Source organism: Bactrocera neohumeralis, chromosome 5 (assembly GCF_024586455.1).
Source record: "Bactrocera neohumeralis isolate Rockhampton chromosome 5, APGP_CSIRO_Bneo_wtdbg2-racon-allhic-juicebox.fasta_v2, whole genome shotgun sequence".
NCBI lineage: Eukaryota > Metazoa > Arthropoda > Insecta > Diptera > Tephritidae > Bactrocera > Bactrocera neohumeralis.
Window position 1 is genome coordinate 27,829,704 of NC_065922.1, and position 25,740 is coordinate 27,855,443.

The 25,740-nt window shown below is 32.9% G+C and overlaps 2 protein-coding genes across 9 annotated transcripts; both read left to right on the forward strand.

Moving 5' to 3' along the window:
* The first annotated feature begins 896 nt into the window (after positions 1-896).
* LOC126759770 (cyclic AMP response element-binding protein B) lies at positions 897-20,218 on the forward strand. Of its 8 annotated transcripts, none has more exons than XM_050474877.1 (6): positions 897-1,114; positions 10,955-11,451; positions 11,541-11,717; positions 11,803-11,974; positions 15,491-15,634; positions 15,790-20,218. In XM_050474877.1, exons 2-6 carry the CDS (start codon positions 11,251-11,253, stop codon positions 15,996-15,998), a joined length of 903 nt encoding a protein of 300 aa, XP_050330834.1. In that variant the 5' UTR covers positions 897-1,114; positions 10,955-11,250; the 3' UTR covers positions 15,999-20,218. The 8 variants fall into 8 exon arrangements, with proteins under 8 accessions (XP_050330834.1, XP_050330832.1, XP_050330836.1 ...); XM_050474875.1 differs by having other exon boundaries at positions 897-1,110; XM_050474879.1 differs by lacking the exon at positions 897-1,114 and adding an exon at positions 2,309-2,328.
* Positions 20,219-21,513: 1,295 nt separating this feature from the next.
* On the forward strand, positions 21,514-25,347 carry LOC126759742 (late secretory pathway protein AVL9 homolog). Its single transcript, XM_050474836.1, is given in 8 exon segments — positions 21,514-21,884; positions 21,963-22,166; positions 22,224-23,040; positions 23,287-23,519; positions 23,521-23,704; positions 23,773-23,953; positions 24,015-24,082; positions 24,152-25,347. Coding segments are annotated over 8 exon segments (2,298 nt in total). The 5' UTR covers positions 21,514-21,800; the 3' UTR covers positions 24,679-25,347.
* Positions 25,348-25,740: the final 393 nt, after the last annotated feature.

The window sequence follows — 25,740 nt, forward strand, 5'->3', positions numbered from 1 at the left end:
CAAAAATAATGCTCTTAACCGACTAAGCTTGTTGTGTTTTGCATTTGTTGTTGTAATTGTTGTTTCTCTTGCTCGTTCGTTCCGAACCATTGGTGTTGTTGTCGTCATTGCCGACGTAGCACAGTGTATTAGTGCTGAAGGCTTATTTGTTTAAACTAAATTAGTGGCAAAAATGTTATCAGCTATGTATATCGTCCATCCGAATGCAATGAATTGGTCAAATGTAGAGTATATTGTCTGTCGAATCTTACATATGGTTACAAAAAAACTCTTATCAGAACAGGGTATATTAAATTTGGGAAGAAATTTTTAACTCTCAGTAGGAAATGTCCGAGACCCTATAAAGTATACATGCATATGTGTATGTATGATTGATTAGTGATAAAATGAACGATATGCGAATTAGTCCCTAACTATTTGAGATATCGACTTGAAATTTTGCATACATCCTTTTCACCCTAAAAAGCTTCTCGCTTGTCGAAACCGCCGATCGGATTACTAAAAGATGTATCTGCCATACATACAGAACGATCTAACTCGAATCCTTGTATATAGCAATATCATATAGCTGTCATTCCAATTGATCGACCAAAATAAAGATAAATATCTTTTCATTCAATTTTAGGCTATACACCTCTAAAGGTGCAGCATGGTTACTGTTTTTTCAAGTTTTCTTCTAAGTCAGGGAACAAATATGTATGTATATCACACATCTTCGGTAGTATAACATATATATAAAAATATTGCCAGCATTTGGAATGAAAAATGTACTTACATATGTATGTATGTGTGCCTAAGAAGTAATTTCTTATAAAGTCGAAACACTGTAAACCATTGTCGTAGTTGCTGCGATAGCTGGCCGTATCTGTGTCGCTGTTGAATGCTTTCGTCAGTCACAGTCTTCGACGTAAGGCATTCGGAGCGAATGAGTGAGCGAGTGACGAGTGTGAAAAAGTACGCGGCGGCGGCCTTATTGTAGCTACACACAAGTATATAGTGTGGGCCAGCCTCTTAGAACGTGAAACGTGGAGGACGGGCCATTCCGAAAGCTACAGTATCGGTGACGGTGACAGTGGCGAAGACGACAATCCAAACGAAATCATATTTCGTGTGAGTGAGTTGTGGTGCAAAAACAAAATCAAAAAAAAAAAATTAAAATAAAGCCAAGATACAAATGTATTTAGATACATATGTATGTATGTACATGCATATGTATTATATACATACAAATTACCATTCGAAAGATTAAAAATTCCCAAAATAACTTTTGAAAATTAGACAAAATGAAAAACTAAAATGCGAGCATTAAGCAGTAAGACTGAAGTCATAAAGAATTGGCAAAAATATACATACATATGTACATACATATATGTATGTATGTATGTATGTATGTATGAATATATGTACAGGGATTCCAGCTGATCGTAAAAAAATTTCTTCAAAATAGGAAAATTTTGTGTAAATAAACAGGAAAAGTTAGTATAATGCTATAAAAACTGAAATATTGTATGAGATGTATGTTTACGTCTAAGAAATGTAGCTATGTACATATATCTGAACATATGGATGTTTGGCCATATTAAAAGTTGGAGTGTCATAGACCCTCATACATATCTTCATACTTATGCACATATATATGTATGTATTTATGAATGTATGCAAAAATTATGCGAATATTAGTGCGGCCACAGATACGCGGCACTGATAGTACTGGCCCAGCACAGCCGCCACACCAGTCCCAGTCAATTCAGCAGCCAGTTAGATCTGATAAAAACAATTCGAACAAATGCAATCATACATACATATGTATGTAAATATTTAAATAGCAATAGCAATATAAGTATGTATGTTTGTAAATATGTACAATAATACATCATGTATTAAAAAAAACGCGCTCACACAACAACTGCAAAATTAAATGTGTTTATGTGTGGGTGCTTATTTCAAAGCGGACGTCGTAACGAAGGTAGCGGAGCTAACTCATAATCAGCCACTTTTTCTAAACCAACAACACTAGTAGCAGAAGAAATTTTGACGTAATCACAGTAAAGGTTTTAGAATATTCATTTTATTTTCATAATAAACGCGAAGCTTTTCAATGAATTGTTTAATCATCACAATTAATTTGTTTTCGTCAGTTGTCAGTGTGATCTTCTGAGCTACACCAGTGTTTTGTAGTTTGAGTAGCTTTGGCCTAGTGTTCTAATGTGTTAGTTGTTTGGCCGGTGGTATGTTTTTGTTATTGTGTCTATTAGTACCTTATTCAACTAATTTATTCCTGAACATTAATACATGCATAAAAACAAATGATATGCATACGTACTTATGGTAAGAAAAAAAGTATGGATTTTGTTGTAGGACAAATTGTTGCTTTTACCGACTCTGTGTTATTGACTATTTGTTTTTGTTTGCGTTTCAAGTGCAAATTGCGTGAAAGAGGCAAACACCATTACCTCGTTTCAATGAATATTTCTTCATTTCTTCGTGGATGGCTATGCAAGTGCTTAGCATTATGTTCGTATGGGTATTTAGACATATTACATATAGCATACATAAGTATATATGATTTCTTATGTGATTGATTAACCGCATTTCTTTTAATTTTTCTCTTACATTTATCACATGTAGAATAGACTTTTATATACATATGTACGTAACTGTTGAAATACACATAGTTGTTGGTACTCTTTCTCTCTGATGTTACAAATGTCACTGCTGTTACTAGCATTGCTGCTGTCTTCGTTGACGCAGTCGTTGCTTTCGTAATCACATGCAGTTGCAGTATATGCAATTATACATATGTATGTACATGTATATATGCAATTACATATGTGTATTCCAATGTATAGGCGAAGGTTCATATTACGAGTGCAAATAGATTGTTTAGTCGGCGGTTTATTGTATTTCCCCTATGAAAATGCTAACCGTTAAAATCTATATATTTATGTACATATGTATGTACATACCTATAATATATCTAGAGCGTGCTCATCAACAATGTAACTGAGTTTTATTTATAGTCAAACACGTGTGAACAAATTAATTTTCAATTAAGTATGAATTAGTCATTGCATTTAAGAAGTTTATGGTACTAAGCTTAAGAAGTAGCAATTATCGGCACGAATGAGATAATTAAGCTTTTTGCTTAAATTACATCTTACTATACATAGTATATATAGGGAGGATAGAGTCATGTGTAGATGATATTAATATCATCGGCCTCAAGACCTGCGCCGTTAGTTCTGCTTTCTCCAGACTGGACAAGGAAGCAAAGCAAATGGGTCTGGCAGTGAACGAGGACAAGACGAAATATCTCTTGTCATCAAACAAACAGTCGTCGCACTCCCGACGTGGCTCTCACGACACTGTTGACAGTCATAACTTTGAAGTCGTAGATAATTTCGTTTATTTTGGAACCAGTGTAAACACCACCAACAATGTCAGTCTGGAAATCCAGCAGAATAACTCTTGCCAACAGGTGCTACTTCGGACTGACTAGGCAATTGAGAAGTAAAGTCCTCTCTCGACGAAAAAAAAAACCAAACTCTATAAATGACTCATTATTCCCGTCCTGTTATATGGTACAGAGGCATGGACGGTGACAGCATCTGATGAGTTGACGTTTCGAGAGAAAGGTTCTGCGAAAGATGTATGGTCTTTTGCGAGCTGGCCACGGCGAATATCGCATTCGATGGAACGATGAGCTGTATGAGATATACGACGACATTGACATAGTTCAGCGAATTAAAAGATAGCGGCTACGCTGGCTAGATCATGTTGTCCGAATGGACGAAAACACTCCACTCTCGTTGTTTTCATTTTTGTACTCTGAATAGAGTATATACAGTTTGCCAAAACGAAAAGGTGGAGACCTCATAAATGTTTATACCATACATATAAATATGTACATATTATAATGTATAAATGATCAACGTGACGATTTAAGTCACTTAGTTTTTGAGGTATCGATCTGAAATTTGGCACACATCCCTTTATTCCTAATATGTTGTTTATTTATCGGGCCACTACGCATATACATACATATGTAGCTGCCATACAAACTGAACGATTAAAATCAAGGTCTTATTCTGATCAGACCACTGATATCTTCAAAATCAAGATAAAGATTATTATCCTTATTATAACATATAATACGACTTGAAGGTTGTTTACGTATGTACATACATATGTACATACATATATCAAACAACGTGGCTCGTAAGAGATAACAAAATGTTTTCCGTTGGAGCAAACCGTTAGCCAGTTTCGTTTTCAGTTTAGTTATATGTACATATGTATGTACGTACATCTGAAGTGTATTAAAGCTGCGGTGCAGTCGAAGTTAAAGTTCTTTGTATTTATATTTATTTTCAAGAGCAAATACGGTATTATTCAAATTGGCTGATATTGAGTTTGGACTTCAGTCAATGGGGTATGTTTCCCAATCCGACATTGACAACAAATACAGGTAAAAAGATATGATGTCAAAGTGACATTTTTATAGAATGAATTTATGTACTTAAATACATTGTATGTATACAAGCAGATCTATTTACATATGCTGTTTATGCCTATTTGAATCATTCTCTCCTCCACTTAATTCATTTTAATAGTTTGTCCTTTGCTTAACTTCTACTTTTAATCATAAGTAATACCCAATTTATCTGCGAAAATATACATACATACATACATACATAAATGAAAGGAAAAATGCGCGCGAAGTGTACAGAAGGCAACCAAACAATATGAGGCAAATACAGAGCACCTGCAACAGTTGGCTTAATGTAGATTGGAAAGACGCAAGAGCAGAATAAGAACAAGAGCTAACATCATAAGTTTCGATAAAAGAGTATGTTAACATTAATTTTGATAAGCAATGATATTTTCGGTTGCAAGCCGTATACATTTACCTCTAGGTAATCAGATAAATGCTTTAATAACTTTGGGTGTATTAGTGATAATATACTCGTAGTTAGTTTAGCATAGTTTAATATTAAAATAGATTTATATATGTACATACATATGTATGTATGTTTGGTACTGTCAGTTTTTTCACTTATGACGTCACATGTGCAAAAAAAAAATCACTCCATAATATAGTGATGCATGATGCATACAATACCAAAAAATATTTGTATGAAATATCAAAAACAAAATTGATTACATTTTATCAAATTTTCTCTTTTTCCAAGTATTAATTATAGTTGTATTTAATTACGTACAATATAAAAAAACAGCATTGTAATGAAATCGGCGTCTATCAATAACGCAGTGTGAAACAAAACAACTCTTTTCTAAATGAAAATTAATAATACCTTATAAAAGTTTAGGTTTTGAACCACATTTTACTCTTATGTCCATATGCAGCAGCATAAGAACGTTGTTCCAAAAACATTAGGGTTACGTTTTCTAAAATTATTTCAATTACAAAATGCAACACTAAGTTGGTATTTCTAACTCACCACGTGGTAATTAACTATTGAACTAACTTTATACGTTCACATATCACCATTTCTTTCATTTGCGACTATTATATGAGCGCGAGCGAAACAAACACGTATACAAATCAAATAAGAATATCATAAAAAGTGTACAATATGGAAAATAGTGTAGTACTCTCGGGCTTTTGAATTGACGTTGTGAATTTTCCAATTCGATTGCCGAAGTAAAAATCATTTATTGGGAAAAAGTCGTTTTTAACTTTTCGAAACCGGAATGCCTCTGGTGCAGTTGAAATGCAACAGCACCACAAGTTATTATCGAGTAAATTTAAAGCAAAATTTTAGGTAATCACTCGTATGCAAAATCAACGAAACAAAAACAAAAAGCAAAAATATACTATCCTATGTCATTTTTCGCCGAACAACATCGACCTAATAGAGCGAATGTGTCAACGCGAATGTGCAAAACCCGATAAATATGGTTTATTCGTTCTTGCCTGTGGTAGATGAAGGCAGATTTTAGAGTTTGTTTACAATTTCGTGGGCACAGTGTAATTTGTACAACAACGATAACAAAAGCAAGAAAAAGCAGGCACATCACAAGCACCAATAACAATAAAGTAATTTTTTAGTGATGTCATCAGAAGTTTCGTTTCGTGGTTGCTGTCGTAGTTGTCGACGTAGTTTCAAAGTTTCTGTTGCTATTGGATTGTTGCCGATTTTTTTCTTCAGCTGAAATTTATTTGCTCTATCAAGTGCTGTTAGTGTTTTTCCTTTATCAAATATCCAAATTTTGATGTTTTAGTCTGAATGCTTAACTAGCTTAAGTTATATGTGTAGATAATGAAGTTTTAGTGGTTGTGCAGTTTACTACGATTTGTGATTTGTTAATCAAATTTTGATTATAGTTTTTGCAAAAATGCAGAAGTTGATGACGAAGTCAAAATATTTTGTAAAGTGTTTAACTCTCAAAATATTGTAAAAAAAAAATAGAATATAATCCATCTGCCAACATGTGCTTTTTAAATGGTATAATGTAATAAATTGTGGTGCTGATGTAGTGTGTTATTGTGCTTTATATTAGAGGGTATTTTCAATTAATTGAGATTACGTTATTATGCTATATTAAAGGTTTGTTTGGATTATGCAGAGGTTTTAAAATTACTAAAACTAGAAATTGTTAGCCACAACTGCGAATAGTAAAAATTATTATTAATTCTTGCAGAGTAAGTGAATACTTAGGGTGTACAAAAAAACCATTTGAGATCCTAAACATTTGTTTGCCCTTGACTTTTCCTCCCCTTCTAAGGGGATGAACAGTAGACAATTTCGAAGAATATCTCCGTCAAAACTATAACAAGAATATTAATAATAAAAAAATTGAAGTATATTAATTCATGATAAAATTTAGGCATTGATATTTCATATTTTTAATCCTATTTTTTTAGAAATAATCATTTAACATTGATGAATACTTATCGGGTACTAATAGCTAATTAAAAATGAAGGAATGTGAAACAACTCTACGCAAAGAAATACCACAAGTCAATTTATGTTTTGTGGTCTTTAATCTCACATACTCAAGATATGTACATATGTATATTAAAAAGCATTGTAAAAAAAAAACTGATTTAACATCTGGGTCACAAAGGTCCTACCCCATCGAAACAAATCGTTTCCTGGACCTGTTCGACGACCTTGACAACTAATTTACCTTTCGCTCCAAATAGGGCAGGGTAACCAGTACAAAAACAACAGCAACACATGCTAATAAAATAATACAAAATATAGGAAGGAGACCGATATGTACATAAGCCACAATTTTACAGAACTTTTTTTTTAATATCATCAACGGTGCGCCATGGATAGTTACTACATTATATTTAATTATAAGTCATCATAGAAATCGTGACAGATCTTAAATTAGTGGTATAATATATTTTATATTTACAGTCTGTATTCTATTGAGAATGTATGAATTCTGATGTTTAAAATATTAATATTCAAGGTTTGTTATATGCTGTGTAGTGTGCCAATTACAAAGCATTCAATACAAAACATAAAATTACGTCACTCCTTCAACGTTTGGCATACATATTTACAAAGTTTTGCCAATTCGCGACAAACATACAAATTATTTCAAAATAGCGCCAAATATTGTATCGAAAATTTTGGAGTTAAAATACGATAATAGGGCAAATAGCACATCTTTTCAAACATATAACGCAACTTTATATTCGTTGTCGCGTAAGGAGTGACTAGCAATTACGATATGTAGTAAAATATATCAATACTTATGTACATACATATGTATGTATGTACATAGAGTTTGCATATTGTTAGAAAGAACACAGTATAAACAAGAGTAGATTTACTTCAGAACATAAGAAGTAGAAAAAGCCACCGCCGGCAACGTGAATTAATCACTTTTTGGTTGATTTACTTGTAGTATGACCATAATAATCCATATGCTTTGTCTGACGATTTCTCCTAACTATTTGCTGACATTAATGACGTCACCTCATAAAAATACATCATAGATTAAGGCACGTATAGCGAAAATACCAGATGAAGGCGCGTTCAACGACTGTCAATCTTTAGTAGTAATGCGGTTTTAGCTATATTTACATATTTTGTTTTACAAATTAGTAATATACAAAATATGAACATCTATGAAACATAAGGTACAACAATAAATAAATTCAAATACATATATGCACGTGGAATCACAATATATAGTGGTGTTTTTACGTACTATTTTTACAAGGAATAGTTAAACAAGAAAAAAACGTTAACTTCGGCTGCACCGAAGCTAATATACCCTTCACAGCATTTTTTTAGTAACTATGTGTTCAGTTTGTCTGGAAACTATAGTAATCCGATCAGAACAATTTTTTTCGGAGATTATATTATTACCTTAAGCAGTAATCAGTTTTACAAGCCCTTGATTCCGATAGTTCGGTTTTATGGCAGCTATATGCTATAGTGAGCCGATCTGAACAATTTTTTCCGATATTACATTATTATCTTAGATAATAACCTGTGCCAACTTTTGTGAAGATACATTGTCAAATGGGAAAATTTTCCATACAAGAACTTGATTCCGATCGTTCAGTTTATATGGCAGCTATATGTTATAGTGGTCCGATATGGGCAGTTCCGACAAATGAGCAGCTTCTTGAAAAGAAAATGACGTTTCCAAAATTTCAAAACGATACCTTAAAAACTGAGGGACTAGGTCATATACATACATACATATGTACAGACAGACAGACGGACATGGCTAAATGGACTCAGCTCAACATACTGATCATTTATATGTATATACTTTATAGGGCCTCCGAAGTTTCCTTCTGGGTGCTACAAACTTCGTGGCAAACTTAATACACCCTGTTCAGGGTATAAAAATACTTTAATTAAATATGTAAGTGGTTTGGAAGTATGTATATGGAAAAAAATCCTTTTCCGCCCAGGACGTTTGCAAATATTTTGATATAATAAACTTGCTCATTTTCCAAGGCTTCCAGCGTCCGATATCGGGTCACCAATATACATACATATGTATGTACTACCTAAAACTAACCACTTCCTAAAATGATGCATTTGTGGTCAAAATTATATAGTGCTATGAACTGCGAAAAGCAGAAAAAATCCTTTTCATTTTAATCTTGACAAGGGAAAGCGTGATAAGTAACTGCGATTTCGGTTGGTGACGACATCTCTCAACAATTAGGTTTCAGACTTCGCAGCCTTTTTTTATCAAGAATAAACATTCTTAACAATAAAATATACATTCTACATGTTTACACACCTTAAATGGCTACGCGACGTTTCATATTTCATTTTGCATTTGTGAGTTGTTCAAAATGTACATAGCATGTATGTATGTATAAACTTATGTATGTACATATGTGCAAGTTATAAACGAAATGTTGATGACGTGTCCGTGGTGATATAGTATAATGATATCAACAAAACGGGCAAATATACATTACATACACATGTACTCGTAATATGCCTATATACATAAGTATATGTACATCGATTTAAGTATGTTAACGTTGGTGCGTGATCATGGTAGGCAATATACAACTTCCAGTTCGGTTCGTTGCATTTAGTTATTTTTTATTTTTTTAATACTTTGTGTGATGAAGTTTGGCGCTCTTTTTATACGTACGCATATCATTTGTACATATGTATATACATTGCGAATATTCATTCATACAAATACACTTTCAATAGTAGTATTCATGATCGCTGGTGCAATATGTTTTCATTCGATGATTAAAATCCGTTGAATTGCCTGTTCGTTGCTTCTCTGTTGTGATTACTGTCGGCGTTGATAGCCAACGACCAATTGGCAACACGATCAATTCTACGCATATGAATATTTGTTATATATTCGAAGTCGTTCGGTCGCTTTTGCTGCTGACGCTTTGTCTCGCACCCAAAGCGTCTGCCGTTTATGACGCTGACTTAGACGTTTTGGTGAATGTGACGATGTGACTTGCTTGCTAGCTTCTGATCGGAGATATGGCGTGCTGCTGCTGCTAGTGACTCATATGATACAGTGGTATGTGAACATAATTGTACCACTGTAGTATCAATTTCGCATATAAAGGCAGCAGACGACAAAGCGGTTTTGTTTTCGTTTTTGTTTTGTTCATCTGTGGTCATTCTATTATCGTCAGTTTTACTCCCTTTAAATATTTTTTATATTGATGATGTTGCCATTATTGCTAATGAAATTATCTTTATCAGGTGAAACACTTTGTTACTGCTTTTCATAGTTCAAATGGTGTAAGGTTTTGGTGAACACTTGCCTACATAGGCATTGCAATTCATTTAGTTGATTGAGTTTCGGAGGTTGACGGATTTCTAGGTAAATAGGAACAGTGCTTAAAAATCGGGGTATCAGAAATATCCCAGAGGATCTCAACTTCTGTTATGAATCGACTCAACATATTTTGGTTAATGTTTTTGGTATATAACGTATCAGTGCTTGGCCCGTACCAAAAGATCTGAATCTTATGCAAAAACGATGTCGAGAGGGGATTGCAAAAGAAATGCTTGACAAGTTGGCTAAGGACTCTATACTCATCAAATACACATTATTTGGTGATCAGACGTGAGTTTATGAATATGATACGCTCGAAAAATGGGCCGAAACCGAAAGAACCAAAATTCGCTGAAGACACTAAATGCCATCCCTGTCAAAGCTTTTAGGAAGTGCAAGGAAAATTAGGAGCTTTTTTGAAGACGATAATAAAAATATGTATTCAAATAAGTCAAAGTGTTGTTTTTTTGTCAGTCCAGGTCAAATTTGATCAGATGGGTATACAGTTCTCCAAGATATACTTAAAAATCTTCGACATATTCAAATTTCGATTTAATTAATATTTTAAGAAAATAGAATTGAGTTAGAAAATACATTGATATACATATGTCAAATAAAAAATCCTTCGTGTGCTTTATAAATCTAACTAATAATTATTTTTTTGTTATGTTTTCAGCTCAAATCTTATTTTGAATGGAATAACAAAATATCATACATATTTCGATCGGCTTGCCGCTTGTGAAACCATAAAACTCTTACTAAGCTTTGAATATTAACAACAAACCAAAACAAAGAAACTTTAATTAGCACCAAAGGTCGATATTAGTCAGTAGCAACCAAAAATTATTTTGCTTTTCGTAGTAGCATATTGACTACGATTTTGCATCTTTCTGGGTTGCTCTTATAAAGAAAAAAATTGTCAAACTGAAGCAGTTGTCGCAAGACGTGACGGTGCTGTTAAAAATTAAAAAAATGGACAGCATCGGTGAGGAGAACGGCAACTCGAACAATATTGAGGAAGGTCACAATTTGACGACTACCTCAACGCACCAAAGTAATAACTCAACGGCCGGCAATAGTGTAGCAACATCAGCCGCCGGTAGTGGAGCTACTGTATTGACCACAACAGCGAGTGTACAATACCCCTTAGCAGCACCGGTGCACAGTTTACAGGTAATATATAATACCATATATTTTGCCATGCAAATAACTGTTATGTTTCTTTTGTATAATACTAATCCTTGTATTGCCTATTAATATAGCAAATGCAGTCTGTCATTCAGGCAGCCAATCAGTCGTCAGTCATTCAAACAGCCGCCACAAATGCTGTGACCGCGGCGACGGCAGGAACGATAGGTGTACCCAAGGGTGGGGTATTATATGTGAATAAGCCACCTAGTACAACGGTAATACACACAACATCAGGCAGTGGTGTACAGGTGAATTGATATTATATATTACACATTTTTCTTCAACATAAAAAATCGGCTAATAATAATGTTTCTGTTATCATTTTTACCTCAGCTCCCTCCACATTTTCAATGTAAAATCAAACCCGAACCAAATACACAACACCTCGACACTAATAGTGAAGATAGTCTCACTGACGAGGACTCACCGCAGCGACGAATAGAGCTCACAAGAAGGCCATCGTACAATAAAATTTTCACCGAAATTAGTGGACCTGATATAACAGGTAATTATAAAATATTGTTTTGAAAACACGTGCATTTTTGTAAATACGTGTATTTTTACACTAAATTTTTTATCTAATACAAATAATTTTAACCGGAAGCATTAGTTAGTGTTTTTATTTGTTACCATTTTATACATTGATATCTTAAGTTGCGTCTTCATAAAATTTTATTGTGTTCTGCACAATTGGCAAAAATACATTAAGACATTAAATAAAAATATCAAAAGCATATATACATACATTTGTATTTGTCATACATACATCCAAATAGTAAGAATAAGAAAAGGAAATTGTAATCATTAAAGATTACACGAATTCAGTATAAGTAAGAAAAAACGTTAACTTCGTTTGCACCTAATACCCTTCACAGCTGTATTTATTATAGCATAAAGGGGTATAAAAAGATATACATATATTTTGATTTTGATAGATTAGTTTTTATGGGATCCTGTATGAATATACAATTTGTTTCGGGTTTGTAGTGTTGCCTTAGACAATAATCTATGTCAAATTTCAAGAGGATACATTTGAGGATACAAAGGCTTGAGTTTGATGGGTCAGTTTCTATGGTATATAAGCTATAGGAATATTGAAACAACTGTTTAAAGATTGTTCGGCTGTCTGGGGTCTGAGGTTGGATCTGTGTCAAATTTCGTGAAGGCACTTTGTCAAATAAATAAGTTTTCCATACGCTGACTTAAGTTCCGACAAATGGACTTTGTCTTGGGAACAATAGAACGTTTGCCAAATTTGAGACCAATATTTTAAAAATGGACCGACTAGTTCGCGTACACACACAGACAAGGCTAAAGCGACTCAGCTCGTAACGAAGATCATTTATATTATATTGTATAAAAAAGCAATAAAACTGATAATATATTTTAAAAGTTGACGAATCTAAAAAACTGCTCTGAAATAGGTAAAACGTTCTGAATAATAATAATATACAGGATGCTTTATAGGGATATACGCCTTTTGAGAGATATAGCTGTCAAAGTAATCACACCGTTGTAACTTTTGAAAATTGTGGAAATTTATTCCAAAAACGCAAATTTCAGCGATGTGGTGCAATTCTGAGTTAACGGGTTTTTGGTAACTCTAATTAATTAATATTATATATAAATGAAAACAAAGCATTGTTTTTGAAAGACTTTTGTATGTATGTATGTATATCAACGAAATGTTTGTCTAATTTTTAGTCTACAACGTGCCTTGTATCATCGCTAAATTTTGACACTATTTTATCAACATAATCACCATCGCCAGAATCACTGCATGAATTTCGCGAAAAACACTTTCATGATCATATGCATTATCATGTAAGGAATGTAATGTAAATGTACTACATGCTCATCCCATCGTTATCGTAAAATCTTTTTCATAATATACATCTGTATGTAGGTATTGCTCAACACATTACTCTATTTGTCATTTCCATTATTATGACTTAGAATATGTTTTCTTTAAATATTTGTCTCCTCTGTTTATCTTGTAAAAAAATTATTTTTGTTAATTACACATTGAAGTAAATAATGCATCCGTATCATAACTAGGTTGTCATCAAAGCTTTGCCGTTGTCTCACTCTGAGTGGTGGGTCACTCATATTTTTTTAAATTCTTTTAACGTTTGTTTTGTTTGTTCCTGTTTTAATTTTATGAACGTATCGAAGAGAGCTTATAGTAGTTAAAAACAAATACATGTTATACGACTATTGTCATTTTAATCCTGCTGCTACTACTGCTGACATTGCAAGGTCGTTCGTCTCTTTACAAGTAAACGAAGTTTTTAACAGACGCTGAAACTTTACGAAACTCACACACAACACAGACAAAGCATGTGGAAACGTCAATATATTTAACGAAATGCACTGTTTTATATCTCAATGGAACGTAGTGCAGTTATTAGCTATTGCATAAGGTCTAGTTGGCAGTAACTCCTTACTTAGCTTCTTTCGCATCTTCTTTTGAACTTTCCCCCAATAAGATTACCCGTTTTTTTTATAAATATCCAATTTAGAATATATACATAGATGCTTAAGTTGAGAAAAATACAGTTATTAACTTGAACTTTAACGTGGTTCTTCCACAGGTTAAAGAATAATGCTAGCGAAATATTATAGTTGAGAAATAACTTTTCAGGTTCGTTAACAATTTGTTCGATTTTTGTTAGGTAGTTATGTTACCTTACTATTAACAACAAATCAATTATTTTCTAAAACTTAAAACGTTAGGCATTGTCATTTTCCATTAATTTTGTGCTAATTTGATTAAAAAAAAAATTAGAGATTTTTTAAACTAACTATTTGTTCTAACAATGATAATTAAAAAAAGTTAATTATGAATAAATAATTAATAAAAAGAGTTTGAAAATCTTGTCACGTTGTTATCATTGTATGTATTATTGCATCTCTGTTTCGCCCATGCGCTCTCATTCGTTCTCTTTCTCTCTTTTTTTGATAAACACAGTTAATAACTGTTATATACTCACAGTCTGCTAATGTTGATCCATTTATCTTCCAATATTATTGAAGGAAGGAACACAGGACAATGTAAAACATTAACCCATGCGTGTTCTTTTTAAATTTATTCTGCGTATACTATATGTTCTATGTACATCTTACACCACTACGTCTTCACTCTTGTCTCCAGTCTCACTATTCTCTCTCTGTGACTTTTGCTTATCTACCACTCTCTTTATGTATCTATCTCTCTCTCTCTCTCTATCCGTCTATGTCTCTGTCTGTCATGTTGTGTGTGTTTTTGCGGCGCTCTGTAAATTCTTTGTGATCTCAAATTTATCGCTTTTTGCTGAGCACACATAGATAAAATTACTGTCATCATCGCATCGAATGTTGCTATTCACTAAATATCGAAAAGCTCAACTCAACTTAGCTCAACAAGCCTATAATATCTGTAAACTTATAGGAAAGCACTAACATTAAATTTAAGGCTTCTTGATACATACTGCAGAATCCATAACTCATCATAAACGTACCTAAATCAAATGAATCAAATAAAAATCGTCATATGTAATGTGCAATAAATACATAATATTCATAAATGTGTGTATGTATATAGAGGTTTGCACTAAAAGTGTTTGAATCCATTTCTAATTGTCAATGAGTAAGCTAATGAATTGTTATTGATCTTATTTTCGACTTTTTCCAAAACAAAAACAAATCCTACTCCAATACTTCAACTTCGCCTCTTCTCAACTCTCGATGCAATCCAACCCTGTCACAATCAAATTCTGCAATCATAATTATGCGACATTATGTTGATAATTTTCAACGATCCCCCCACCAACACTTTGAATGGCAAACATACATGCAATAAATAATCCACAATAAAAAAAATTAAAAAAAAAAAAACGAATGCAAATTTGAAATGCAACGAATTATGGTACTGGCGATGGTGATCTGAATCTGCAAAATTTGTCTATACACGTTGATCGATTGCAATGACAATGATTGATAATTTATCTGCACTGTGGTCTTGTGTAATAACGAATGAAAGGTGGAGCGACTTTGCAAATGTCAGAGACTGGTGGACTACACACGTTGTCGAGCACGGGGGGCGGTACAAGCGGCACCCTAATACAAATGCCGCCGGACAATGCGGCAGCATTTTACATACCTCATAGGATTCCATACAATACTAGTAAAGAACGTTTCCAATTATTATTTTTTTTATTATTAAATTATATTTTCGTATATATAGAGAAACTACTGATATCATATAATTCAGTTAGCGTGCGATTGCTGTACGCAATTTGGCATGTTTTTAAAACTTGTTATTTTGTTTATTTTACATAGATAATAGTGGCATAGCTGAGGATCAGACGCGCAAGCGCGAGATACGATTACAAAAAAATCGGGAGGCGGCACGTGAATGTCGGCGTAAAAAGAAGGAATATATAAAGTGCCTGGAAAATCGTGTGGCGGTGCTTGAGAATCAAAACAAAGCGCTCATTGAAGAATTGAAATCACTCAAGGAGCTCTATTGTCAAACAAAGATCGATTGAGACAGGCAGGATGATGACGACGATGCGGTTGGGACGGAAGTGGTGGCTACGGATAACTATGAAAACGATGGCGACAATGTCGTAGATACTGCAGTTGCAGATAATGCTGTCGTATCAAATGTAGATTTCGCCGCTACAAGTACAAATTGTGAAAATGCTGCTGCAAGTGTAGTTTTTAATAGCAATGCGTTAAGTGAAACGGATTCACTTACAGCTGATAACACATTACAACAACATGGTGATGATAGTGATAATGGCAACCGTTGTAAGGACGATCCTACGGTTGAATGTGTTGCAGCTGAGCCAAAGGATTTTCAAGTGAACAATCGCTTGCAAGTGTTACATGTAGGGAAAGCAGTGCCATCTGTAGCAGCAACAGCAGCAGCAACAACAACTACAACAACCATTGTGCGCCGCATTGTAGTTGCAAATATGAATGCTGTTGCCGCCGCTGCCGTCAAAGCCACCGCCGCTAACGTTGTTTTTGTGCCCGCCAGACCTCCCACAAATTGTTAACCTGATACGGCGAAGAATTAGTAGTACTCTGCACTAATTTTTCGACTCAACAAATTTTTTGAAGAAAAGCAAAAAAAAAAAAAAACACACCCACACACAACAAAACATATGCAAGGAAAGTGAGAAGAGAATAAAGAATTTTTTTGTAAAAATTTTTATCTTAATATTTAAAATGAGATGAGATATGTGAAATAAGTGATGCATTTTAATAGTGTAAATGCAATTCTATTATGTTATGATAACATAAAGCAATGGTAATTGTATGCCACAGTCAAAGTGCGACGATGACCTGATGACGGTAGACGGACCGACTAGAAGTTGGTTAATACATATATATTTTTTTAAATAATAATGCAGTAAGTGAATGCAAAATTAATTTGTAACAAATTTTAATTTTAACTACAATTTTAAATAGAAATGAAATTTGTTTCTAAGTTTGTATATGCTGATGTTTAACAAAAGTAAGTGAAATAACGAAGAATGCTTTTGATACCGTGGCTCTGTAGAAAATGTTAATGAAATGCAAATACTTTAATATAAAATTCATTAAAGAAAAACTAGCCCATTTAAACACAGAAGAAATTGTGAGGATAATATATAAAAAATAAAATGATTATTGAATAAAAGAATTGTAAATTATGTTTAAATTGTAATTAATTCATTGTATTGTGTATTTCTCTGTTATGTATATGTACTTGTGACAAATGAGTAAAGGTTAGAAGTAATTTGTATACAATGCAGGACAGTTTATTCGAGCCATCGCCAGCAGTCTTGGCAAAATCGTGGCAGCTAGTCGCCCGATTTTCCAACGTGTATGTGTTTTAGTTTAATTGAATTTGTTGCTTAAGTGGCACATATCATATTTTGTTGCCAACAAGATTTCTTATGCTTAATTGTATTTTAATTTTTTATTGTACATTATACTTAATTATGAAGCTCTTTGTTATTATCATCTTTGATTTAATTAATTTAAATAAAAAAAGAAAACAATGTAAAAAAGGTTTAGAACGGAGTTAAATGAAAATTTAAACAAAAAACTACAAAATATGCATATGCTGGTTTGTTTGATTGTATATATGTATGTATGTATATGTATGCGTGCGACTGTGGATATATTTACAAACGATAAAATGAGGGGTCGAAATTAAGAGATTTTGAAATTACAAATGGTTGGCATTGAAAATAGAATCTCACTTGCATTTGAGCTATAATATTTGATTGTGCTCATATCAAATTAATTGTATAGTTAATGGCTAGCAATGTTTAACCTTTCTATTTTTTACATACATACATATGTTAGCAGATATTTTTTTTTTGCAAACGCCCTTGCAGTTACAGTTTTTGCCTTAAAAAGGATGTAACGTAAATAAAAGCTCTCTACTTTCAGTTTAAAACGTGGCTATATTACAAAACAAAACAAAATAGCACATCTTTAAGAAAACGAAATTCATTCCTTTTCAAGTTATGCACCAAATGTAATGTATGCATACAGCACACCATGCCGTATGAGCAACACAGCATACATAGATCACTTGCATCAAGTATTACTAAGAATACTTGATAAATAACTTTGAGGTAGTATAACTTTTAAAGTTTTCATTAGAACATCACTTTTTTGAAGTTTACTTTTTTTAATACAAAATATAAAAATCTCCCATGGTTTTTACATGGAAGATAAATATGATTTAGACGGGTTAATTGAAAATAAAGAGCTTTTTACATTGTATTCTTTCGTAAGAGCAATAACTTCAAGGGGGTTTGCAAAAAAATTATAAATTTGAAAATAACCGACACCCTAATATACAAAGATGAGTCATATTCCGATTCCCTTTTACTTTATATTACGCTTAGTTATTACAAATTTCGAATATTTAGCCCTTGGAAATCCGAAATATTCTTTGTATAAAATGATAACCTACCGTGGCTTTGTTATGGAGTATGACCATAAAAATATATAAAATATCTTTTTAATCCTATCTTAATTTACCTGATTTTTGCAATTCAATATACATTAATTTTGTAGATACGGTTGAAGTTTGCATATTTTTGAGATTCGAGTAATGAAAATGTAAGATTTTTGGAGTGCTGCTACAATTTCCAACAACATAAAAAGTGGTATTTACACTTAAATATCGGTTCACTTGTGAACTCTATTTCACTCTTAACGAATTTCTTTATTATAAATTTGATGTGCACATCTTTAGGCTAGATAAATGTGATTCAATTTACATAACTAAATTTTTTGGATGGAAATATAAAATTATAGTTTGGTGGGTTTGAAGTAATCACTATTTGGTAGAAAATGTGTTTAAGAAGCGTGGTGCGGCTGATATTTTAATTTAAGGCTTATGATTGCTACATACATTCATTAATGTATAATGAATATAGAAACATTTAAGGGAAGGAAAAATCTGAGCGAAGTGCAAGTATTAGCACTTAAATCTCATGTATATATTATAAGTACGTATGTATGTACATCTACACAAAAGTTATGCGCGATAAGCGTTAATCACAGGGCAAAGTAACTTTTTTGATTGCAATTAAGCAAAACAATTTACTCAATGAGTAACCTTTATAAGAATAACTCAACGCTTAATAAGCATGAATTCAAATTTAAAAACTTGGTAATTGTATTGCTAAAACTTAGTATAACCATAAAAAAAAAAAAAACAAATAACTACAAACATACATAAATTATTGGTAAATGAAATGCAATTACGGAGCTAAATTTTATGAAACAATACTAAAAGTAAAATTGTGCACATAGTTACAAATACTTAAATGTAAAATTCTTAATAATTAAAATTTGTACATTGAATGTTTTTTCTAAAAAAAAATTAAAAAAAAGAATCAATGAATAGTGATAAATATTTGAAATTCAAATTAAAAACTCTAAAATACATTTTAAACAAAAGCATTCTGGCATATTACGGTACACGTACACTTACATTTCTAAATATGTACATACATAAATATGCATGTAAGTATGTATATAAGCCTGTATACAAGTCCATACATACATGTATACTATACGTACATACATACATGTATACTATGCGTACATATACATTTTCAATTTAAATACAAAGTAATTTGCAGAAATAGTATGCAAAACTGGCGCAATAATATGCATAGTCGTGAATATTAAAACTCGAATAAAAAAAATGATTTTGGTTTATTCAAAACTTTCAACACAATTTCAAGTTGATTATTTTTAAGAAACTACAGCGGGACTAGTTATTTTCACAAAAATAAATGGTATGTGTTTCGCGGTAATATGCCGGGTTATCAATTAGAAGCAAAACAAAAAACAAAAAAAAAAAAATAGAAGGAATAAAAAAATTTACTGCAATGGTATATTAGACAATTACAACAACAAATACCCTATAATTCTGTACAGGTGTTTGAAAACTAATTTCAATTACGAAAACAACATGAAAAATTCAATCAAGCAACAATTTAAAAATAACAAAATAACAGGAATACTATATGAAAAATATTACAATTTACAGAAATACAAAAATGCATAAAATGAATATTTTTGATGTGAATTCAATACAAAACTGCTAGAGAATATATACAAATCACAAAAATCCATACATATGCTATGAAATAAATAAATAAATACACATGCATATGTCTGTGTACATATGTATGTAAGTATGTATGTATGCATATTAATAAAAATGAATTTCAAGAATTTAGCAAGACGAAAGTTTTCATTAAAATGGTGCCACTAAGCAAACGGGTCGATATTTAAACAACAACAATAAAAAATTGCAAATACAATTTTCTTCAAATTTCATTGTTAAAATCATGAATAAATGTGTGTACAACACAAATTTATTATTTATGAAAATAAATTTCAATTGCGAAAACAAGTTGAAATTTTTAGGTAAATTTGTAAAGAAATTGCATTGTTATAATTTGTCCTAACGATAGATATTGAAATAAAAAATATATTTTAAATGAAAAAGTTTAAAACATTCAAGATATGTGTAATAACAATGTCCATTGCAAAAAAAAAAAAAAAAATGTTGGTGAGTATGAATGATGTATGTATGCGTCGAGGATCGAAGATCGATGATGATTCGATTCAGTTAAAATTGGACATACTGTACTCAAAACATATGTTAACCTAGCAGTGATGATAGAAGCTATTAGGGCGATATTTCCTTTGCTAAATAATAAGCTATTTATTAAAGAAGTTAAATAGAATGGAATTGTGCTGTAATAATAACATATAAAACTTTTAACTACATCAGCGGTGGAGTCGCAAGAATTTGTTCGAACCATTTATAGCAAAGAAAGCATATTTAACAGGAAAAACGTTAACTTCTGCTGCACTGAAGCTATATCCTTCACAAGACTTAGCATAAAAGGGTATATAAAGATACAAATCTTGGCTTTGGTAAGTCAATTTGTATAGCGCCTATACGCTTTAGTAAGTCCGATCTAAACATTTTTTCGGAGATTGGACCGTTGTCTTAAGCAATTTTCCGTGCAAAATTTCATTATGGTATCTCGTCAAATAAAAAAGTTGTCTATACAAGAGGTGGATTTTGATCGTTCAGTTATGGCAACTATATGCTATAGTGGACCGATAAATGAGCTGCTCCTTTGGAAGAAAAGTAGGCACGCAAAAATTAAAAATTGAGAGACTAATTTATTATATAGGCGTCTTTCTGTAAATTGACTCCACTCATCATGCTGATTATTTATATATATCTTATAGGAACGTTTCTACCACTTCATGGTAAGCTTAATATACCAGAGAACGTAAAACGTTGTTTATAACATTTTATGTTCATAAAACATTGTTTTATATATAAATTTAAGTTCTTATTAGATTTCTTTCTCTCCATTTGCGCCTAAATGTATGCAAAAAATTTGGTAATTTTCTGTAGTTAACCCCTCAGTGAGACATAAATGAACGCGCGACGTTTTCTCCTTGTTCTTTGACAACCTGAACTCATTCACGGTAAATTTAAGAACATTCACATTCAATTTGACAGTCATTTCTGGCGTTGGAACAAACAATTTGCGAAAAACTTATTTGTCCGACTAATGGAAAGATTATAAGTGTAATTACGTTAGCGATAAAATCATTTATTCAAGTTGATAAAGTAGTGTGAATTAAGTAAATGCATCAGCTACTTTAGTATGTTAATATAGAGTAGAAATGCACATAGTTTTAAAGTTGTGAAAACAAAAAATATTTGGGGAATCAGTGGTTGTGTACAGATTCTGGATACCAAAATATTGAACTAAGCGGCAAGACATACAATGGCATTATCTACTGCAGGAGAAAATAGGCCACCTATTCTTCATATACTGGTTGTGGGATTCCACCACAAATTAGGCTGTCAGGTAGACTGAAGTAGAACATGAAAAATATATTGTAAAGCAGCTATTGTAAACATAATTTTTATAAATTTGAAATATTAGGTTGAGTTCTCATATCCACCGCTAATACCAGACACAACGGGTAAAAATGAATGTCCATCTGGTTGGAAATATTTGCCTACATTAGCACTGCCCGATGGTTCACATAACTTTGGAGAGGACACAGTTTTCTTTAATTTGCCTAGTCTGACCGAACCAACGGAGAGTGTGTATGGCGTATCGTGCTATAGACAAATACCAATTGAGGTAATTATTTGAAAGAGTATTATAATAGATCTCCTCCTATTTTTTTTTATTTTATAGAAATTAAAAATTCGCACAGCAGATATGACACGAAGTACAGTGCAAAAATCAATTGTAGTACTCGCTCGACTGCCTATATATGGTTATATAGAGGTTAAACTCTCGTTAATCGCGGATGCATTTTTTGAGAAAGGTGATTTTTCTTGCACGGAACTACTTATAAAAGCATACCAACAACTCAATGCCTGCTTATTGGATGATGAAACCCAACGACCACTACGTAATTTTTACGTTGGTTTATCGTTACGTGAAATCGTACTTCAATGGCGCCATAAGGTGCTCATTCTTTTCAAGTTGTTCCTATTGCAACGTCGAGTTGTGTGCTTTGGTTCACCGGTACGTGGCATGTGTGTGCTGGTGTTAGGCATCGCATCATTAATCCCACGTCTGCTGGAGAAAGGTTTTCAAGAGGTGGCTTGTGTGCGAACATCACGACCACTATCACCCATGCCGGATTTCACCGATTCTATACACCAGGAGACAGCAGAATTGAAGCAGGGTGAAGAATATTTAACTCCTTATGAGAAAAATGCTCAACAGCCAACAACAAAAATAGTGGAAGAAGTTTGTCAGAGTGAAGAAGATAACGGCGGTAGTGCCACCGGTGACACAGTAGATGATTGCACTTTGGTATCATCTGCTATATCAGCAGCGAGCCAAGCGGCTACTGATGACACATCAACTAATACATCATCGTCGCAGTCAACAAGAGAGCTCAACCGCCTTGATTCATTGGAGGGAGCCGGCGACATAGGAAACAAACGGTTTGCACGCAGCGATTCGCTAACTCGAGAAGGCAGTGTCGATACTTTGGCATGTAAGTGCGCAATATACAAAGCAAAAAAAATATATATGCATTTAGAAAAGTTGTGCGAGAGTAAAAACTCTATCGAAAACTAAGAAATAACACATGTGTACATTTCACCAAACTATTATGGTTTTGAGTTCTATTATTGAGATTTGAGAGAAAGTTATTGAATGAATTTGTTTTTTTAAAACGCTGTTATACATATTTAGGAATATTGCTAAAATTATTTTTCTAATGATTATTTTTTACTTTTAGCAACGCTATGCACATTATGCTCCATAAACCCAGACGAATATCGCGCACCTATTTCAATTTTCGCCAGTGGTAATCTATTCTTGCCGTATCTTTCGTTGCCATATATGGATTTACTTAGTGATCCATCTGTACTGAGCTATGTCATTGGCACTTCGAATGTATTGTTCCAACAGAAACGTCAACTTGCTGACGTGTTGGTGGACGTAGAAAATGGTGGACGTAGAAAATGCCAATATAGATGCACTTGATGGAGAAGTACGACGACAACTGATTTTAAGTACTGAGGATTTACGATTCATGGACTATATGCTTAAACATGTGCAATCGCCAAAAGAGGACGCTGAGGGCAGCGAGCATTGGATACGTGATCAATTTCAAGGCTATATTCTAGCGTTGTTACGTACGGCGGTGTGCAGCGGTAGGCTGAATAAGGCTTACTAGTTTTTATGTTTAATTTCTAACTCCATTTGCATTAATGCCTTTTAGATGTTACTACCAAAGACAACGAACACTTCAATGCACTTTTTATGCAGGCATTTAAACGCACACAATGTTTTCAAGAATGGTACGATGTGCGACCTGAAGCTGATTTTTTCGACGCTTTGCCCGCCGGACATCCATTTGCGGGTACACTTTCTGTAGCCGATATGAAGCTAAAAATTGCACAGTAGGTCATAAGAGATTTTTGTTTAAATTAGTTCTAAATTTGATTACATTTTTGTTTCAAGAACAATGCAAAACAGTGAAAGTGGTCGCAAAATCAATCAAGCCGTAAACACAACCAGCCGTGTAGTTGGTAAGTACAAAACACAAAATATTTATGTATGAGGAGCAAGAGAAGTAACATTTCTCTATCAACACGTAGGAGTTGCACTCTCGCAGGCGAAGGGCACATTCTCTACCTGGTGGTCCTCCATCACTACACCTCCCACACAGGCTGCTGCCCCCGCCGAAGTTAGTGATGGAGAAAACAGCACAGCGGTATCTGCGAAACCGAGTATGGAACAACAATTGACGGAGCAGCCACAAGAAATCTCGATTACCTTCCAAAAAAACATTGAAGATCCAGATCGCGTAAATATACATATTGAGGGCGAAAAGAAAATGACCTGCACTGGTAGTAATACCAGCAGTAGCGGCAGTGAGAAACTTATTGACAGTGCTGAAGAACTAGGCGAAGACGAAGTTGTTTTGGACAATAAGAATATAAGTGGAGAGGCTGATAGTCAAACAGATATTAGCGGAGAACAATTGCAACAAGGCATTGTCGAGATTGGGCGGGAAGCCGATGTGTTGAATAAACCTAAAGCCGCACCTCTGCAAACCCCAACTTGCGGCACAGATGTGGCAAATGAGACACCACGAGACAATGGTGATGTATTTATTGTATAAATTCGTTAAGAAAATATAAATTTTAATTTGTTAATTATTTTCTGAAATATTTTCGTCGATATTTATTTATTAATTTGAACTTAATTTAAAAAATTTGAGTTCCCAAGCGGAAAATATTTTGTTTAAAATATCTAATTTAAATTAATACGACCCGCATTAAACTCTACTTTATATGGTTTATATTATATTATATTATTATTAGTATAAAACAATATATATTTGTGCTAGTTGCCATAAGTTTGCGCCAAAGTACTTTCAAAGATTATTTTAAATGCGCTCAAGTCAAATTAATGAATTTCATACTCGTAAGAGGTTTACTTAATAATAAGTGTGATTTTGGAATCATTTTTCAGTGTGAGATTTAAGCCAAACGATTCATGAGTAGAAATTAAAAACGATTAAAGACAAAATGAATTTCTGAGCAAGAGATTTTGTTAATTTAAATTTTTGTATACTTTTCCATTTATGCTAAGCTCTAAATCGTCCTATTTTAGAAATGTATAAGTATATTAATCGGTAAATATTTGAAGCTGTTCCAAGTGCAATTTATATTTAACAAACGAATTAACAACCAATGACCTTTGAAATGAAGCTATAACAGAAATTAATTTGTAAACTGTGTGTGGCAATAAATAAACAATATATTGAACAGAAAATAAGAACTCAGTATATGACATATAAATATGATGGATTGTGCAATGAAGCTAAACTCTGTTGCTATATAAATGTGATTTCGTTAACATTACAAACTTTTATAATCCAAAAACTGAGAGATAATCATTATCATTAGCTCACAACTATTGATTTTGCTTTGCCAATAACAAAGCAGTGAGTTATACTATAAACTATATTTACAATCTACCGGGGAGGGTTGAAAAAGTGTTCAGCGAAATTACATTTTATAGCAATGTTTTCAATTTATAGTACTAAGCCCTAAAAAAAAAGTTTCAAATCATAACTATATAAAAAAAAAAAAATATTTAAAGGCAGAACATTGTACGTATTTGGACAAGTTATTGATAAAATATAGATATAGCAATTTAATTATATGATCATTATGTG

Coding starts and splice junctions, on each gene's coding strand:
- LOC126759770 (XM_050474877.1), top strand. CDS start 11,251: ATGGACAGCATCGGTGAGGAGAACGGCAACTCGAACAATATTGAGGAA. Junction 11,452..11,540: donor CACCGGTGCACAGTTTACAG/GTAATATATAAT, acceptor CTATTAATATAG/CAAATGCAGTCTGTCATTCA. Junction 11,975..15,490: donor TAGTGGACCTGATATAACAG/GTAATTATAAAA, acceptor AACGAATGAAAG/GTGGAGCGACTTTGCAAATG.